Genomic DNA, 20,679 nt, shown 5'->3' on the forward strand with positions numbered 1-20,679 from the left:
GTTCTTTTAAAAAAATCAAAACCCACAGTCGATATCACGATATTAAAATTTATTCTTCAATGTCCTATGTTCTTTTCTTTCTTTCCTCTGTCGTTTTCTTTAAAGACTTCTCTTTTATAAGTTCCATCACCAGTTCTTTTAATCCTAGCTTCCACTACCTCACCTGACGCAGTCTTAAGATCGTAAGCCCATCCTAACTTGGCGAAGAAGTCGATAGTCGATGTACTAAAGTTCAGCCAGTTATTCCCAAGTTCTCCTGCTTTGTAATCCCATGGGAATGTGTGATGGTAATTATGGAAGCCCTCTCCTAATGTAACTAGAGATACTCCCATGTTTTCCACCGGCATTATATTCTCATCATAAGGTCTACTTCCCCATAAATGTGCAAAACTGTTTATACAGCAAATGGAATGAACGCCAAGAATGAATCTTAATATGTTGAAATTAAAGGCGTTAACGAAGGTTTCATTCCAGAAGTACATAGGAATTAACACCGGAATTATGAAACACAGAGATCCCATGAATGGTATTGCATATCTGAAATAAATAATGTCGTTAATAAAAATCCTATGGGTCTAGAACAGTGTTTCCCAACCAGGATTGGATCCATGTCCCATTTTTCAGGATGAACATGACTATTGCCCCCTTATAAATTTTGTTCAGAAATAAATTTCTCTCGAGGCCTACATTTACAATCTTAGAGAAATAATTAAATACTACTTTTGGCTGACTAGATCAATTTCATTTAAATTTTTAAACACGATAACACATATAAATAGTTTAAATGCAATGGATTTTTGTCTCTAAAATGTTTTTATGTACTTTTTAGCACTGGCTATCATTGTAAGGATGTAGCCTTAAGTTTTTAAATCTCCGAATTGCCCCCCTCTATATCTAAATGTCCCCAAGTGGAGCGTACGCCCCGCCTTGGGAAACACTGGTCTAGAACGAATCTATGCGCCATCGTATCGTCATTGAGAAATTTGCATTTAAGCAGCCCCTTATCGAGTGTAAACTAAAAATCTCATACTAAATTTATTCTCTCTTATAAAAATGTCATAACTTTTTTGCCCACTCACTAATACGACGAAATAAGTACTAGTAGTTTAAATTGAAGTTAACCTTTTTATAGAATGTAGACGGCATTCAAAAAGGTGTAGCTGTTTTTGAGAAAAAACAAACTCGCAAACAAATCGACGGTAAAACGAAAGTTCAATATTTTTTCTTGTTTACTTACTTCTTTTGGAACATAAGTACAGGATTACTGTGAACATCGTCCATATAAATTGTATTCCCTAATCGTTTTATTTCGGAATGTTTTTTAATCAACAGCCATCCCATATGAGAGAAGAAGAACCCTCGTTTAGCATTATGAGGGTCGGCGTTCGTATCAGAATATTTGTGATGCATTCTGTGATCTCTAACCCAATTGTAACTCGTTAACTGGCAAGCTATAGATGTACAGATCATTAAAAATATTTGTAGAGGTAATTTAGCCTTGTACGCTCTATGACTCCATAGTCTGTGCGAGCCCATTGTTGTGCCGAGGACTGAGAGGGTCCAGAGTATAACACCTGAGAACAGAGATTGCATTAAGTCGTATTCCGACAAATCTGAAAATAATCACAATTTAGCCAACATATTACACCTTCACATCTCACCCTTTTATAGTAAGAGAAGGGGAGATAGAATTGACAGAGGAGTGGATGAATAGGAAAGGGAATATCTTTTTACCATCAGATGCCTTGCCTACATTTAATCAGGTGAGGGTACGGACAGCTAGATAATGTTTTCCTTTCCTAAGTATCTCCTAATCCGTTAATTCCTCTTTTCATACTCTTAAGAAAGGGGAGAGAAGGGGAAGAGAATTGAAATTTAAGCCTCCTGCACGCACACTCATCAGCCTATACGCAGAATTCCCTACTCTTACTTACCCAATATAATAGTAGGCCATTTAACAGACGTAAAGGATAGATACAATCCATATATAGCAAAAAGGTGGTAAGCAGCGTATATAAAAACATTCACATATACAAATTCAACTTTTTCAGGTTTTTCACTCACTACAGATGTCTTCGCTTGTAGGTGAAATTCCTCCAAAGAACTTTTATTTGGATTCGGAGTCATATTTGTAACTGAAAGTAATAAATGTAAGAGATTAGATACACGGGCTACAAGTTGATGTCTACAGCTTTAAGGTAGTGAAGTAAAGAAGAAAACAACACGATGCATCTTTCACCGTAAGAACGATGGTGAAGTGTATACATGTAAATCGAAAATCGAAAAACATTGGTACATGACGGGATTCGAACCCAGGACCTGAAGATTGCAAGTCAAGTGCTTAGCCCCTGAGCCAACGACTCTTTAGAATCACGATCTTCAAATTTCATTTAATCGTATAGATTCCGTTTTTTTTACCTTCATCATGTTAACAATGAAAAAGTCTGTTGTTAGAATTGAAAAAAAAAAACTATAAAACCGTAGTTAAATTTGTCAAAGAATAAAACGAAAGCTAATTAGGTAGTCAGTTTAGTTAAAACAAGTACCCGTTTTTTTTGCAAATGAGTGTAAAATTAAAAGACCGAAGTAAAAATTAAAAAAATATGTGGTTAAAAACGAAATATCAAACCACCAAACCACGGATAGAAAAAATGATTTGAGTTCGAATATTGAATTCCGCCGTTAATAAAGGGTTTTTCCAATAGGGACTTGACAATTTAGAATTTAGTTTGTGAATGCACCTTTTCACTTAACATAGAACTGTTACTGTTAGTTTATTTAGTAGACATTAACTAATTAATTAAGAAACGGCTTAACTCACGTTTGATCGTCCGGTGGCGGCACCGACTAGTTTCGAACCCATCGGGGGTCCATCTTCAGGGCGAGTGTTTAATCCGAAGACTTCGCGGTCGCGTCGCGTCTCGCACATCGCGGTTAAGCCGTTTCTTAATTAATTAATTATGATGTCTCACGAAAGTTTAAACAATTTAATAGACATTAACTTTTCATCATATACGAACGAACAATGTCTGCAAATCTTAAAAATTTACTACAAAAAAAAAAAATTATCGCGCCATGATTATAGATTATTTTTGGCCCGAATTGGAATATATGGACTTGGACGGCTTGTGATTTCAACAGGACGGCGCCACACAGCACACGTTACAATAGAATTATTGAAGAACAAGTTTGATGAGCGTGTTATCTCAAGTAATGAACCAGTCGATTAGCCGCCTTGTTTGTGCGATTTATCGCCTCTAGATTTTTCTTTGGGGATACGTCAAAACATTGTTCTGTGCTAATAAGCCGAAGACGTTGGAAGAGTTCAAAGCCAACTTTGAACGCGAAATAGCAGCCGTTTAGGCCGAAATGTGTGGCCGAGTCATGGAAAATTTGGTCCAAAGAATCCACCGCTGCAAACGTACCCACGGTGGCCATATGAGCAAAGTCTAAAGTTTTTGATATATATCAAATAGTTTTCGTTTTATTTTGGAAAAAAACGGTGTCAGGTAGTTTGGAAAACCCTTTATAAGGATAATAATTACTGCTACGATAGATGTGTTATTTTTATTTCTTGTTATTGAAATTGAAAACAACAAACAAGTTTTACAACAGTCGAAACCCTGAGGATGTCAATGTCATTCACAAAAAAACATTATTTTCTGTGAAAGGAGTAATTTTATATAATACTAGCTTTTACCCGCGACTCCGTCCGCGTTGAATAAAAAATAGAAAACGGGGTAAAAAATTATCCTATGTCCGTTTCCTGGTACTAAGCTACCTGCCCACCAATTTTCAGTCAAATCGATTCAGCCGTTCTTGAGTTATAAATGGTGTAACTAACACGACTTTCTTTTATATATATAGATATATACAGGATATTTATTCGTCGATTCAATGAAATTTAGCGTAACTTTCCACTGCACTTAATAGCACATAGACTACCAAGAAATCCTAATTACGCACAAACAAAGATGCAGTCAAAAAAAGGATCCGTGTACACAGACCGGGGCGGAGAGTAGAGCAGATTATATAACCCAAATAAAATTGAACCTAATGCGATTTGAAACAAGGTTAAATTTTACATTGCACACTTTTTTATCAAGAGCAGTGGTACATCCCGCAACAACAATATTTGTTGGGTGCACGAATTGTCCTCGCTCAGTAAAATACCACGACCTCACAGAAAACAGGCATGAAGTGGAAGCAATTCCGCGTTTCGTCTGATGAGTGCGGTACCGGAAGCCTAATTTTAATCCTCTTTCCCTTTCCACCCTTTTCTTATTAGGAAAAGGATAGGAAGGAGAAGTGCATTTAGCGGAAGAGGGGACGCATAGGAAGGAGAAATGTCCCCTTCTCAGTTGATTAAAGCTAGACAACGCATCTGCATCTGCAGATGTCTATGGGCAACGGTCGCCTCGCTATTTCGGCGAATCCAGGTGGCCGTTTGCTCGTTTGCCACCTTATGATATAAACAAATAACAAGTAAAAAAGACGTGAAAAGTAAAATTACACGGACCCTTGTTTGTTCACTACGAGTAACTAATAACACTACACTAAATAATTTATTTTTTAATTTAAAATCTAATTATACTTATCAAAATAATTCCTTATATCTAACTGTATGAGGCACATATAAATCTCAAGCTATCGCCCGCGACTCCTCGCGGAATTAAATAAAGAAACTTAATAAGAAGCCTATGTTTTCTTCGAGACTATGTTCTACATCTTACAAATTTCATCAAGATCTGTTGAGTCGTTCTGGAGATAACTTCTAACAAACATACATCCATATAAACATTCACATCTATATATATATAAAAGAAAGTCGTGTTAGTTACACCACTTATAACTCAAGAACGGCTGAATCGATTTGACTGAAAATTGGTGGGCAAGTAGCTTAGAACCAGGAAAGGGACATAGGATAATTTTTACACCGTTTTCTATTTTTTATTCCGCGCGGACGGAGTCGCGGGTAAATGCTAGTTTATAATATTAGTAAGATTAAGATTATAATATAGTAAAGGATTGTTAATATTTGTATCAAATATACTAAAAAACAATTGAAGCGATTTTGAAAATTCTGTCACAATTAAAAGACTACATAATTCCATATTGACATAGGCTAATAAATGTTAAAAAAAAATTATTACTCACCATACGACCTCACAACGCTTTGAGAGCAATATTATGAAATAAATTGAGAAGTACAATTCATTTATATACCAATATATAGGTAATTCCAATGTTAAATATTACAAACAAATTCATACGAGTATCGTACTGTCTGTATGTACAAAATCGAATAACTACACTCGGCGTCAAAAAAATCGCACATCCGAAAAAAATAATTTAAATACTATTTTAACATAACAGGCCAATGGCAATGTTGTGGTTTGATCATTCGAAAGGTAATTTAATTAGCTTTCAGGGATTTTAATTGAATTTTACATTTATAACGAGATGAAAGAGAAATTAAAGAAAAAGACAGGGTATGTACAAATTTGCAAATTAATAATTTTAAAAACACTTATTAAACACAAAAAAAGTTCTTAAAAACTAGTGTTACCCCGTCTAGCCTTGATAACGGCTTCCATGCGACCTTTCATGGACCTTACAAGGGTCGCAACAGCTTCTTGGGATATTTGTTCCCACTCTTCAAGTACCGCATCTTGGAGCTCTTGAAGAGCGGTTGGAGCTGGATCTCGAGCTCGCACGCGCCGTTTTAGGTCATCCCAGAGATGTTCTATTGGGTTAAGGTCTGGACTTCGTGCTGGCCAATGCATAACAGGGATATCGACCTCCTGTAAATAGCCGCGGTGTGGCAACGAGCATTATCTTGCATTAACATGAATACATCACCGACATAACCGGCATACGGGACCACATGTTCCTCCAGGATTTCAGTAATTTACTGACCAGCATTTAATGACTCTTGCCCACGGCCACCCCGAGTCCGGGAAACGCACACAAGTTCCGTTTTCCCGTCGACGGAAATGCCGCCCCAAAACATATACGAGCCACCCCCGTATTCGACAGATTCTTCGAAGCAGGGTTGTGTGAACCTCTCCCCCTGTCTTCTGTAGACCCTTCTACGTCTGTCATTGCAGAAGAGACAGACCCTCGTCTCATCAGAGAAGAGTACGGTCCGCCACTGTTCTAGAGTCCACTCGCAATGATTGCGAGCAAACTCTAGGCGATCTCTGCGATGCTGTGCAGTAAGTTTTGGACCTTTAGCAGGTCTATGGGCTGTTAAACTCTTTTCGTGTAACCTTCTTCTTATCGTAGAAACACTCACAGATCTTCTCCGAGTTGATCGAAGCTGTTGTTGCAACTCAACAGCATTTGTAAAACGGTTTCGTAAAGATGTCGTAACGATGAAACGGTCATCTCTTTCTGATGTGGACCGTTTTCTTCCAGATCCCGGTTTTCTAAAATAACCACCAGTCTGCTGAAAACGTTGGAACACCCGTCGAACTGAAAAACGGGACAGTTCAACTGTCGAGCAACGTCACACTGCCGCATCCCCGACTGCAATAGGGCAATCACTTGAGCGGCTTCTTCTGAGCTGGTGTCCATCTTTACTTGTTCTTACTTGGGTTACTTGTTCACGTGTGTTCACTGCAAAGTTTAAATTACGACTGACCTATATTTCATCCGGATCGACCCTTTTATACCCTTTTTAGGTGGTGTAACTAGCGTCCTTACTAACGAGCATTTGACAGTGTTTATTTTTGACGCTCTATAATGATAAATGTTTTAATGATTTCATGATTTTTTATTAATAATGTAAAGCTAATCAAATACCCATTTCAAACATTTATATAAATATAATTAGTTTCTAGCCATTACAGCCATTTTTCGCGCAAACTCAGATAGGTGCGATTTTTGTGACGCTGAGTGTAGTGCCTGCTTTTAAATATCAAGAAAAACTTAAATAACACTCAGCTCAGGGTAAAAAGACGAATACACCTCGAATGAGATTTCACTTGTCAATATTGTTTTTTCTAGTAAAATAAACTGTGGCAAACGATCGCGGCCCATAGATATCTTAACAATAAACAAATGGGGATTTACAGAAAGATTATATTCCTACATGTCCCATCCTCCGTCGAGTCCAATTCCCCTTCTCATTTAAACCTTATTGGGAAAGTATGTGGAAAAGAAAATGACTGAAATCACACATTTTGCACGACACTCATCAAATTGTACGAGCAATTATGTTCTCTTCACGCCTCTCTTCTGTGAGGTAGTGGTATTTCACCGTTTGATGTGGATTCTACCACTGTTGAATACGACTGCGCTTAGGCTCTAGATCTAGACCGTCACAATGGAATTTACATACATAAAAAAAAATTATATACGCGTGTAAAACATGAACGTCTTGTCAACCTCGTAAGTAGTCAGCTCGTATAGTAATAAAGCATGTCCCTTTTACTAAATCTGATAATTAAATGTATTATTCTATAGAAATAGCACATTACACTGTCGATTTCATCCAAAAAAGGGTAAGAAATCAAATTAGACATTAAAAGATCTTCGATTATGTCTGAGGAAACAGTTGAATTAATTTTCACAAAAATTATAGTTAGTTTTTTTCACGCGTATAAAGTCACGTGCAATAGCTAGTTGAAATTATAGGAAATGATATAATTTTATTGAGACTTTTGACATTGATATTGTAATGCATGCCGAAAGTTCAGTGTGCGGATCTGAAATTTAAATGAAAATATAGCGCCTGTAGTTTTATTGCGGCAAAAAACTTATTAGGTATTTAACTAATCATTTTTAAATTATTTTTATTTATTTAAATTTCACATAATTTCTTGTAACCCTTAATATTAATATTGAGTAAAATAATCAATATGTTTTATATTGAAATGTAGGGAAATATGGATAAGATTTATCTCTGATCTTAAAGAATCGGGTAATGAAAGAATTATTTTTTTAGAAAAAAATCTGTGTGTTTTATTTAAGTAACATATATTTATATCTTATAATTAAAAACATTTCTTGTTATATTTAGTTAAATACACAATTTTATTATTAGCTTTTGTACAGCTAAGTATTAAAACATCAAAAGTCAGGGGAAATTCTATCAAATATAACCACAGGTATTAAACGACTGACACAGGATGTTTTCTCGTATACTTTCATGTGTTCGTTTTTCAATATCATTGTAACATCCTGTAGCGTAAACGAATGAACTGATTTTGACGAATGAGGTCTTATTTGATTCTTTTTCTTCCCCTGAGTGTTCTAGGGTACAGTCACTCAGGTTTTTTTTAGATAACAAATAGTTCTTTTAACACAATATAATCAAAACCTACAGTCGATATTACGTATTAAAATTTATTCTTCATTGTCCTATGTTCTTTTCTTTCTTTTCTCTGTCGTTTTCTTTAAAGACTTCTCTTTTATAGGTTCCATCACCAGTTCTTTTAATTCTAGCTTCCACTACCTCACCTGACGCAGTCTTAAGATCGTAAGCCCATCCTAACTTAGCGAAGAAGTCGATTGCCGATGTACTAAAGTTCAACCAGTTATTTCCAAGTTCTCCTGCTTTGTAATCCCATGGGAATGTGTGATGGTAATTATGAAAGCCCTCTCCTAATGTAACTAGAGATACTCCCATGTTTTCCACCGGCATTATATTCTCATCGTATGGTCTACTTCCCCATAAATGTGCAAAACTATTTATAGAGCAAATGGAATGAACGCCAAGAATAAATCTTAGTATGTTGAAATTAAAGGCGTTAGCGAAGGTTTCATTCCAGAAGTACATAGGAATTAACACTGGAATTATGAAGCACAGAGAACCCATGAATGGTATTGCATATCTGAAATAAATAATGTAATTAATAGAAGTCCTATGGGTCTAGAACAGTGTTTCCCAACCATTTTGGATCCATGTCCCATTTTTCAGGATGAACATGACTATTGCTCCCTTATAAATTTGGTTCAGAAATAAATTTCTCTCGAGGTCTAAATTTACAATGTTAGAGAAATAATTAAATACTACTTTTGGCTGACTAGATCAATTTCATTTAAATTTTTAAACACGATAACACATATAAATAGTTTAAATGCAATGGATTTTTGTCTCTAAAACGTTTTTATGTACTTTTTAGCACTGGCTATCATTGTAAGGATGTAGCCTTAAGTTTTTAAATCTCCGAATTGCCCCCCTCTATATCTAAATGTCCCCAAGTGGAGCGTACGCCCCGCCTTGGGAAACACTGGTCTAGAACGAATCTATGTGACATGCGCCATCGTATCATCATCGAGAAATTTGCATTTAAGCAGCCCCTTATCGAGTGTAAACTAAAAATCTCATACTAAATTTATTCTCTCTTATAAAAATGTCATAACTTTTTTGCCCACTCACTAATACGACGAAATAAGTACTAGTAGTTTAAATTGAAGTTAACCTTTTTATAGAATGTAGACGGCATTCAAAAAGGTGTAGCTGTTTTTGAGAAAAAACAAACTCGCAAACAAATCGACGGTAAAACGAAAGTTCAATATTTTTTCTTGTTTACTTACTTCTTTTGGAACATCAGTACAGGATTACTGTGAACATCGTCCATATAAATTGTATTTCCTAATCGTTTTATTTCGGAATGTTTTTTAATCAACAGCCATCCCATATGAGAGAAGAAGAACCCTCGTTTAGCATTATGAGGGTCGGCGTTCGTATCAGAATATTTGTGATGCATTCTGTGATCTCTAACCCAATTGTAACTCGTTAACTGGCAAGCTATAGATGTACAGATCATTAAAAATATTTGTAGAGGTAATTTAGCCTTGTACGCTCTATGACTCCATAGTCTGTGCGAGCCCATCGTTGTGCCGAGGACTGAGAGGGTCCAGAGTATAACACCTGAGAACAGAGATTGCATTAAGTCGTATTCCGACAAATCTGAAAATAATCACAATTTAGCCAACATATTACACCTTCACATCTCACCCTTTTATAGTAAGAGAAGGGGAGATAGAATTGACAGAGGAGTGGATGAATAGGAAAGGGAATATCTTTTTACCATCAGATGCCTTGCCTACATTTAATCAGGTGAGGGTACGGACAGCTAGATAATGTTTTCCTTTCCTAAGTATCTCCTAATCCGTTAATTCCTCTTTTCATACTCTTAAGAAAGGGGAGAGAAGGGGAAGAGAATTGAAATTTAAGCCTCCTGCACGCACACTCATCAGCCTATACGCAGAATTCCCTACTCTTACTTACCCAATATAATAGTAGGCCATTTAACAGACGTAAAGGATAGATACAATCCATATATAGCAAAAAGGTGGTAAGCAGCGTATATAAAAACATTCACATATACAAATTCAACTTTTTCAGGTTTTTCACTCACTACAGATGTCTTCGCTTGTAGCTGAAATTCCTCCAAAGAACTTTTATTTGGATTCGGAGTCATATTTGTAACTGAAAGTAATAAATGTAAGAGATTAGATACACGGGCTACAAGTTGATGTCTACAGCTTTAAGGTAGTGAAGTAAAGAAGAAAACAACACGATGCATCTTTCACCGTAAGAACGATGGTGAAGTGTATACATGTAAATCGAAAATCGAAAAACACTGGTACATGACGGGATTCGAACCCAGGACCTGAAGATTGCAAGTCAAGTGCTTAGCCGCTGAGCCAACGACTCTTTATAATCACGATCTTCAAATTTCATTTAATCGTATAGATTCCGTTTTTTTTACCTTCATCATGTTAACAATGAAAAAGTCTGTAAGTAGAATTGAAAACAAAAAAATTAAACTATAAAATCGCAGTTAAATTTGTCAAAGAATAAAACGAAGGTAGTCAGTTTAGTTACAACAGGTACCCGTTTTTTTTGCAAATGAGTGTAAAATTAAAAGACCGAAGTAAAAATTAAAAAAATATGTGGTTTAAAAACGAAATATCAAACCACGGATAGGAAAAATGATTTGAGTTCGAATATTGAATTAAGCCGTTAATAAAGGGTTTTTCCAATAGGGACTTGACAATTTTGAATTTAGTTTGTGAAAGCACCGTTTCACTTAACATGGAACTGTTACTGTTAGTTTATTTAGTAGACATTAACTAATTAATTAAGAAACGGCTTAACTCACGTTTGATCGTCCGGTGGCGGCACCGACTAGTTTCGAACCCATCGGGGGTCCATCTTCAGGGCGAGTGTTTAATCCGAAGACTTCGCGGTCGCGTCGCGTCTCGCACATCGCGGTTAAGCCGTTTCTTAATTAATTAATTATGATGTCTCACGAAAGTTTAAACAATTTAATAGACATTAACTTTTCATCATATACGAACGAACAATGTCTGCAAATCTTAAAAATTTACTACAAAAAAAAAATTATCGCGCCATGATTATAGATTATTTTTGGCTCGAATTGAAATATATGGATTTAGACAGTTTGTGGTTTCAACAGGACGGCGCCACACAGCACACGTTACAATAGAATTATTGAAGAACAAGTTTGATGAGCGTGTTATCTCGAGAAATGAACCAGTCGATTAGCCGCCTTGTTTGTGCGATTTAACGCCTCTAGATTTTTCTTTGGGGATACGTCAAAACATTGTTCTGTGCTAATAAGCCGAAGACGTTGGAAGAGTTCAAAGCCAACTTTGAACGCGAAATAGCAGCCGTTTAGGCCGAAATGTGTGGCCGAGTCATGGAAAATTTGGTCCAAAGAATCCACCGCTGCAAACGTACCCACGGTGGCCATATGAGCAAAGTCTAAAGTTTTTGATATATATCAAATAGTTTTCGTTTTATTTTGGAAAAAAACGGTGTCAGGTAGTTTGGAAAACCCTTTATAAGGATAATAATTACTGCTACGATAGATGTGTTATTTTTATTTCTTGTTATTGAAATTGAAAACAACAAACAAGTTTTACAACAGTCGAAACCCTGAGGATGTCAATGTCATTCACAACAAAACATTATTTTCGGTGAAAGGAGTAATTTTATATAATATATATATACAGGATATTTATTCGTCGATTCAATGAAATTTAGCGTAACTTTCCACTGAATTTAATAGCACATAGACTACCAAGTAATCCTTATTACGCACAAACAAAGATGCAGGCAAAAAAAGAATCCGTGTACACATACCTGGGCGGAGAGTAGAGCAGATTATATATCTCAAATAAAATTGAACCTAATGCGATTTGAAACAAGGTTAAATTTTGTGGTAGATCCCGCAACAACAATATTTGTTGGGTGCACGAATTGGCCTCCCTCAGTACCACGTACCACGACCACACAGAAAACAGGCGTCAAGTGGAAGCAATTCCGCGTACAGTCTGATGAGTGTGGTACCGGAGGCCTAATTTTAGTCCTCTTTCCCTTTCCACCCTTTTCTTATTAGGAAAAGGATAGGAAGGAGAAGTGCATTTAGCGGAAGAGGGGACGCATAGGAAGGAGAAATGTCCCCTTCTCAGTTGATTAAAGCTAGGCAACGCATCTGCATCTGCAGATGTCTATGGGCAACGGTCGCCTCGCTGTTTCGGCGAATCCAGGTGGCCGTTTGCTCGTTTGCCACCTTATGATATAAACAAATAGCAAGTGTAAAAAATACGTGAAAAGTAAAATTACACGGACCCTTGTTTGTTCACTACGAGTAACTAATAACACTACACTAATAAATAATTTATTTTTGAATTTAAAATCTAATTAAACTTATCAAAATAATTCCTTAAAACTGTATGAGGCACATATAAATCTCAAGCTATCGCCCGCGACTGCGTCCGCGCGGAATTAAAAAAAGAAACTTAATTAGAAGCCTATGTTTTCTTCCAGACTATGTTCTACATCTTACAAATTTCATCAAGATCTGTTGAGTCGTTCTGGAGATAACTTCTAACAAACATACATCCATATAAACATTCACATCTATATATATAAAAGAAAGTCGTGTTAGTTACACTATTTATAACTCAAGAACGGCTGAATCGATTTGACTGAAAATTGGTGGGCAGGTAGCTTAGAACCAGGAAACGGACATAGGATAATTTTTACCCCGTTTTCTATTTTTTATTCCGCGCGGACGGAGTCGCGGATAAATGCTAGTTTATAATATTAGTAAGATTAAGATTATATAGTAAAAGATTGTTAATATTTGTATCAAATATACTAAAAAACAATTGAAGCGATTTTGAAAATTCTTTCACAATTAAAAGACTACATAATTCCATAATAATAATAATAATAATAATCAATTTATTTGCATATTGACATAGGCTAATAAATGTTAAAAAAAAAAATTATTACTCACCATACGACCTCACAACGCTTTGAGACCAATATTATGAAATAAATTGAGAAGTACAATTCATTTATATACCAATATATAGGTAATTCCAATGTTAAATATTACAAACAAATTCATATCGTACTGTCTGTATGTACAAAATCGAATAACTACACTCGACGTCAAAAAAATCGCACATCCGAAAAAAATAATTTAAATACTATTTTAACATAACAGGCCAATGGCAATGTTGTGGTTTGAGGGTATCATTCGAAAGGTAATTTCATTAGCTTTCAGGGATTTTAATTGAATTTTACATTTATAACGAGACGAAAGAAAAATTAAAGAAAAAGACAGGGTAGGGTATGTATAATACAAATTTGCAAATTAATAATTTAAAAAAAAACTTAATAAACACAAAAAAAGTTCTTAAAAACTAGTGTTACCCCGTCTTGCCTTGATAACGGCTTCCATGCGATCTTTCATGGACCTTACAAGGGTCGCAACAGCTTCTTGGGGTATTTGTTCCCACTCTTCAAGTACCGCACCTTGGAGCTCTTGAAGAGTGGTTGGAGCTGGATCTCGAGCTCGCACACGCCGTTTTAGGTCATCCCAGAGATGTTCTATTGGGTTAAGGTCTGGACTTCGTGCTGGCCAATGCATAACAGGGATATCGACCTCCTGTAAATAATCCCGTACAATAGCCGCGGTGTGGCAACGAGCATTATCATGCATTAACATGAATCCATCACCGACATAACCAGCATACGGGACCACATGTTCCTCCAGGATTTCAGTAATGTACCGACCAGCATTTAATGACTCTTGCCCACGGCCACCCCGAGTCCGGGAAACGCACATAAGTTCCGTTTTCCCGTCGACGGAAATGCCGCCCCAAAACATACACGAGCCACCCCCGTATTCGACAGATTCTTCGAAGCAGGGTTGTGTGAACCTCTTCCCCTGTCTTCTGTAGACCCTTCTACGTCTGTCATTGCGGAAGAGACAGACCCTCGTCTCATCAGAGAAGAGTACGGTCCGCCACTGTTCTAGAGTCCACTCGCAATGATTGCGAGCAAACTCTAGGCGATCTCTGCGATGCTGTGCAGTAAGTTTTGGACCTTTAGCAGGTCTATGGGCTGTTAAACTCTTTTCGTGTAACCTTCTTCTTATCGTAGAAACACTCACAGATCTTCTCTGAGTTGATCGAAGCTGTTGTTGCAACTCAACAGCATTTGTAAAACGGTTTCGTAAAGATGTCGTAACGATGAAACGGTCATCTCTTTCTGATGTGGACCGTTTTCTTCCAGGTCCCGGTTTTCTAACATAACCACCAGTCTTCTGAAAACGTTGGAACACCCGTCGAACTGAAAAACGGGACAGTTCAACTGTCGAGCAACGTCACACTGCCGCATTCCCGCCTGCAATAGGGCAATCACTTGAGCGGCTTCTTCAGAGCTGGAGTCCATCTTTACTTGTTCTTACTTGGGTTGCTTGTTCACGTGTGTTCACTGCAAAGTTTAAATTACGACTGACCCATATTTCATCCAGATCGACCCTTTTATACCCTTTTTAGGTGGTGTAACTAGCGTCCTTACTAACGAGCATTTGACAGTGTTTATTTTTGACGCTCTATAATGATAAATGTTTTAATGATTTCATGATTTTTTTATTAATAATGTAAAGCTAATCAAATACCCATTTCAAACATACCAATATATATAATTCGTTTCTAGCCATTACAGCCATTTTTCGCGCAAACTCAGAGAGGTGCGTTTTTTGTGACGCCGAGTGTAGTGCCTGCTTTTAAATATCAAGAAAAACCCAAATAACACTCAGCTCAGGGTAAAAAGACGAATCACACCTCGAATGAGATTTCACTTGTCAATATTGTTTTTTTCTAGTAAAATAAACTGTGGCAAACGATCGCGATCCGTATATATCTTAACAATAAACAAATGGGGATTTACAGAAAGATTATATTCCTACATGTCCCATCCTCCGTCGAGTCCAATTCCCCTTCCCATTTAAACCTTATTGGGAAAGTATGTGGAAAAGAAAATGACTGAAATCACACATTTTGCACGACACTCATCAAATTGTACGACCAATTATGTTCTCTTCACGCCTCTCTTCTGTGAGGTAGTGGTATTTCACCGTTTGTTGTGGATTCTACCACTGTTGAATACGACTGCGCTTATGCTCTAGATCTAGACCGTCACAATGGAATTTACATACATAAAAAAAATTATATACTCGTGTAAAACATGAACGTCTTGTCAACCTCGTAAGTAGTCAGTTCGTATAGTAATAAAGCAAGTCCCTTTTACTAAATCTGATAATTAAATGTATTATTCTATAGAAATAGCACATTACACTGTCGATTTCATCCAAAAAAGGGTAAGAAATCAAATTAGACATTAAAAGATCTTCGATTATGTCTGAGGAAACAGTTGAATTAATTTTCACAAAAATTATAGTTAGTTTTTTTTCACGCGTATAAAGTCACGTGCAATAGCTAGTTGAAATTATAGGAAATGATATAATTTTATTGAGACTTTTGACATTGATATTGTAATGCATGCCGAAAGTTCAGTGTGCGGATCTGAAATTTAAATGAAAATATAGCGCCTGTAGTTTTATTGCGGCAAAAAACTTATTAGGTATTTAACTAATCATTTTTAAATTATTTTTATTTATTTAAATTTCACATAATTTCTTGTAACCCTTAATATTAATATTGAGTAAAATAATCAATATGTTTTATATTGAAATGTAGGGAAATATGGATAAGATTTATCTCTGATCTTAAAGAATCGGGTAATGAAAGAATTATTTTTTTAGAAAAAAATCTGTGTGTTTTATTTAAGTAACATATATTTATATCTTATAATTAAAAACATTTCTTGTTATATTTAGTTAAATACACAATTTTATTATTAGCTTTTGTACAGCTAAGTATTAAAACATCAAAAGTCAGGGGAAATTCTATCAAATATAACCACAGGTATTAAACGACTGACACAGGATGTTTTCTCGTATACTTTCATGTGCTCGTTTTTCAATATCATTGTAACATCCTGTAGCGTAAACGACTGAACTGATTTTGACGAATGAAGTCTTATTAGATTCTTTTTCTTCAACTGAGTGTTCTAGGGTAAAGACAGGTTTTCTTTTTTTTTAGATAACAAATAGTTCTTTTAAAAAAATCAAAACCCACAGTCGATATCACGATATTAAAATTTATTCTTCAATGTCCTATGTTCTTTTCTTTCTTTCCTCTGTCGTTTTCTTTAAAGACTTCTCTTTTATAAGTTCCATCACCAGTTCTTTTAATCCTAGCTTCCACTACCTCACCTGACGCAGTCTTAAGATCGTAAGCCCATCCTAACTTGGCGAAGAAGTCGATAGTCGATGTACTTAAGTTTAACCAGTTATTACCAAGTTCTCCTGCTTTGTAATCCCATGGGAATGAATGATGGTAATTATGGAAGCCCTCTCCTAATGTAACTAGAGATACTCCCATGTTTTCCACCGGCATTATATTCTCATCATAAGGTCTACTTCCCCATAAATGTGCAAAACTGTTTATAGAGCAAATGGAATGAACGCCAAGAATGAATCTTAGTATGTTGAAATTAAAAGCGTTAGCGAAGGTTTCATTCCAGAAGTACATAGGAATTAACACCGGAATTATGAAACACAGAGAACCCATGAATGGTATTGCATATCTGAAATAAATAATGTCATTAATAAAAATCCTATGGGTCTAGACCAGTGTTTCCCAACCATTTTGGATCCATGTCCCATTTTTCAGGATGAACATGACTATTGCCCCCTTATAAATTTTGTTTAGAAATAAATTTGTCTCGAGGCCTAAATTTACAATGTTAGAGAAATAATTAAATACTACTTTTGGCTGACTAGATCAATTTCATTTAAATTTTTAAACACGAAAACACATATAAATAGTTTAAATGCAATGGATTTTTGTCTCTAAAATGTTTTTATGTACTTTTTAGCACTGGCTATCATTGTAAAGATGTAGCCTTAAGTTTTTAAATCTCCGAATTGCCCCCCTCTATATCTAAATGTCCCCCAGGTGGGGCGTACGCCCCGCCTTGGGAAACACTGGTCTAGAACGAATCTATGCGCCATCGTATCGTCATTGAGAAATTTGCATTTGAGCAGTCCCATATCGGGCGTAAACTAAAGATCTCATACTAAATTTATTCTCTCTCATAAAAATGTCATAACTTTTTTGCCCACTCACTAATACGACGAAATAAGTACTAGTACTTTAAATTGAAGTTAACCTTTTTATAGAATGTAGACGACATTCAAAAAGGTGTAGCTGTTTTTGAGAAAAAACAAACTCGCAAACAAATCGACGGTAAAACGAAAGTTCAATATTTTTTCTTGTTTACTTACTTCTTTTGGAACATAAGTACAGGATTACTGTGAACATCGTCCATATAAATTGTATTCCCTAATCGTTTTATTTCGGAATGTTTTTTAATCAACAGCCATCCCATATGAGAGAAGAAGAACCCTCGTTTAGCATTATGAGGGTCGGCGTTCGTATCAGAATATTTGTGATGCATTCTGTGATCTCTAACCCAATTGTAACTCGTTAACTGGCAAGCTATAGATGTACAGATCATTAAAAATATTTGTAGAGGTAATTTAGCCTTGTACGCTCTATGACTCCATAGTCTGTGCGAGCCCATTGTTGTGCCGAGGACTGAGAGGGTCCAGAGTATAACACCTGAGAACAGAGATTGCATTAAGTCGTATTCCGACAAATCTGAAAATAATCACAATTTAGCCAACATATTACACCTTCACATCTCACCCTTTTATAGTAAGAGAAGGGGAGATAGAATTGACAGAGGAGTGGATGAATAGGAAAGGGAATATCTTTTTACCATCAGATGCCTTGCCTACATTTAATCAGGTGAGGGTACGGACAGCTAGATAATGTTTTCCTTTCCTAAGTATCTCCTAATCCGTTAATTCCTCTTTTCATACTCTTAAGAAAGGGGAGAGAAGGGGAAGAGAATTGAAATTTAAGCCTCCTGCACGCACACTCATCAGCCTATACGCAGAATTCCCTACTCTTACTTACCCAATATAATAGTAGGCCATTTAACAGATGTAAAGGATAGATACAATCCATATATAGCAAAAAGGTGGTAAGCAGCGTATATAAAAACATTCACATATACAAATTCAACTTTTTCAGGTTTTTCACTCACTACAGATGTCTTCGCTTGTAGGTGAAATTCCTCCAAAGAACTTTTATTTGGATTCGGAGTCATATTTGTAACTGAAAGTAATAAATGTAAGAGATTAGATACACGGGCTACAAGTTGATGTCTACAGCTTTAAGGTAGTGAAGTAAAGAAGAAAACAACACGATGCATCTTTCACCGTAAGAACGATGGTGAAGTGTATACATGTAAATCGAAAATCGAAAAACATTGGTACATGACGGGATTCGAACCCAGGACCTGAAGATTGCAAGTCAAGTGCTTAGCCCCTGAGCCAACGACTCTTTAGAATCACGATCTTCAAATTTCATTTAATCGTATAGATTCCGTTTTTTTTACCTTCATCATGTTAACAATGAAAAATCTGTTATTAGAATTCAGAACAAAAAAATTAAACTATAAAATCGCAGTTAAATTTGTCAAAGAATAAAACGAAAGCTAATTAGGTAGTCAGTTTAGTTAAAACAGTTACTCGTTTTTTTTTGCAAATGAGTGTAATATTAAAAGACCGAAGTAAAAATTAAAAAAAATATGTGGTTTAAAAACGAAATATCAAACCACCAAACCACGGATAGAAAAAATTATTTTTTTATTTTTTTTATTTATTTATTTGAGTTCGAATATTGAATTCCGCCGTTAATAAAGGGTTTTTCCAATAGGGACTTGACAATTTAGAATTTAGTTTGTGAATGCACCTTTTCACTTAACATGGAACTGTTACTGTTAGTTTATTGAATAGACTTTTCAACATGGTGAAATATACGAACGAACAATGTCTGCAAATCTTAAAAATTTACTAAAGAAAAAAAAATATCTCGCCATGATTATAGATTATTTTTGGCCCGAATTGAAATATGTGGATTTAGACAGTTTGTGGTTTCAACAGGACGGCGCCACACAGCACACGTTACAATAGAATTATTGAAGAACAAGTTTGATGAGCGTGTTATCTCGAGAAATGAACCAGTCGATTAGCCTCCTTGTTTGTGCGATTTAACTCCTCTAGATTTTTTTCTTTGGGGATACGTCAAAACATTGTTCTGTGCTAATAAGCCGAAGACGTTGGAAGAGTTCAAAGCCAACATTGAACGCGAAATAGCAGCCGTTTAGGCCGAAATGTGTGGCCGAGTCATGGAAAATTTGGTCCAAAGAATCCACCGCTGCAAACGTACCCACGGTGGCCATATGAGCAAAGTCTAAAGTTTTTGATATACATTAAATAGTTTCCGTTTTATTTTGGAAAAAACGTTATCAGGTAGTTTGGAAAACCCTATATAAGGATAATAATTACTGCTACGATAGATATGTCATTTTTATTTCTTGTTATTGAAATTGAAAACAACAAACAAGTTTTACAACAGTCGAAACCCTGAGGATGTCAATGTCATTCACAACAAAACATTATTTTCGGTGAAAGGGTAATTTTATATAATATATATACAGGATATTTATTCGTCGATTCAATGAAATTTAGCGTAACTTTCCACTGCATTTAATAGCACATAGACTACCAAGTAATCCTTATTACGCACAAACAAAGATGCAGGCAAAAAAAGAATCCGTGTACACATACCTGGGCGGAGAGTAGAGCAGATTATATATCTCAAATAAAATTAAACCTAATGCGATTTGAAACAAGGTTAAATTTTGTGGTAGATCCCGCAACAACAATATTTGTTGGGTGCACGAATTGGCCTCCCTCAGTACCACGTACCACGACCACACAGAAAACAGGCGTGAAGTGGAAGCAATTCCGCATTTCGTCTAATGAGTGTGGTACCGGAGGCCTAATTTTAGTCCTCTTTCCCTTTCCACCCTTTTCTTATTAGGAAAAGGATAGGAAGGAGAAGTGCATTTAGCGGAAGAGGGGACGCATAGGAAGGAGAAATGTCCCCTTCTCAGTTGATTAAAGCTAGGCAACGCATCTGCATCTGTCTATGGGCAACGGTCGCCTCGCTGTTTCGGCGAATCCAGGTGGCCGTTTGCTCGTTTGCCACCTTATGATATAAACAAATAGCAAGTGTAAAAAATACGTGAAAAGTAAAATTACACGGACCCTTGTTTGTTCACTACGAGTAACTAATAACACTACACTAATAAATAATTTATTTTTGAATTTAAAATCTAATTAAACTTATCAA

The 20,679-nt window shown here is 36.0% G+C and overlaps 2 protein-coding genes across 2 annotated transcripts; both read right to left on the minus strand.

Annotated features, from left to right (window-relative positions):
- Positions 1-26: 26 nt before the first annotated feature.
- On the minus strand, positions 27-2,127 carry LOC106709407 (acyl-CoA Delta(11) desaturase). The gene is made up of 3 exons (XM_045684881.1): positions 1,935-2,127; positions 1,238-1,574; positions 27-537 (listed from the first exon to the last, which is right to left on the minus strand). The coding sequence occupies exons 1-3, from the start codon at positions 2,125-2,127 to the stop codon at positions 57-59; spliced, it is 1,011 nt and encodes a 336-aa protein (XP_045540837.1). The 3' UTR covers positions 27-56.
- Positions 2,128-8,030: 5,903 nt separating this feature from the next.
- Positions 8,031-13,304, minus strand: LOC123722621 (acyl-CoA Delta(11) desaturase-like). The gene is made up of 4 exons (XM_045685026.1): positions 13,290-13,304; positions 10,244-10,444; positions 9,547-9,883; positions 8,031-8,840 (listed from the first exon to the last, which is right to left on the minus strand). The coding sequence occupies exons 2-4, from the start codon at positions 10,434-10,436 to the stop codon at positions 8,360-8,362; spliced, it is 1,011 nt and encodes a 336-aa protein (XP_045540982.1). The 5' UTR covers positions 10,437-10,444; positions 13,290-13,304; the 3' UTR covers positions 8,031-8,359.
- Positions 13,305-20,679: the final 7,375 nt, after the last annotated feature.

Source organism: Papilio machaon, chromosome 28 (assembly GCF_912999745.1).
Source record: "Papilio machaon chromosome 28, ilPapMach1.1, whole genome shotgun sequence".
NCBI classification, from domain to species: Eukaryota; Metazoa; Arthropoda; class Insecta; order Lepidoptera; family Papilionidae; genus Papilio; species Papilio machaon.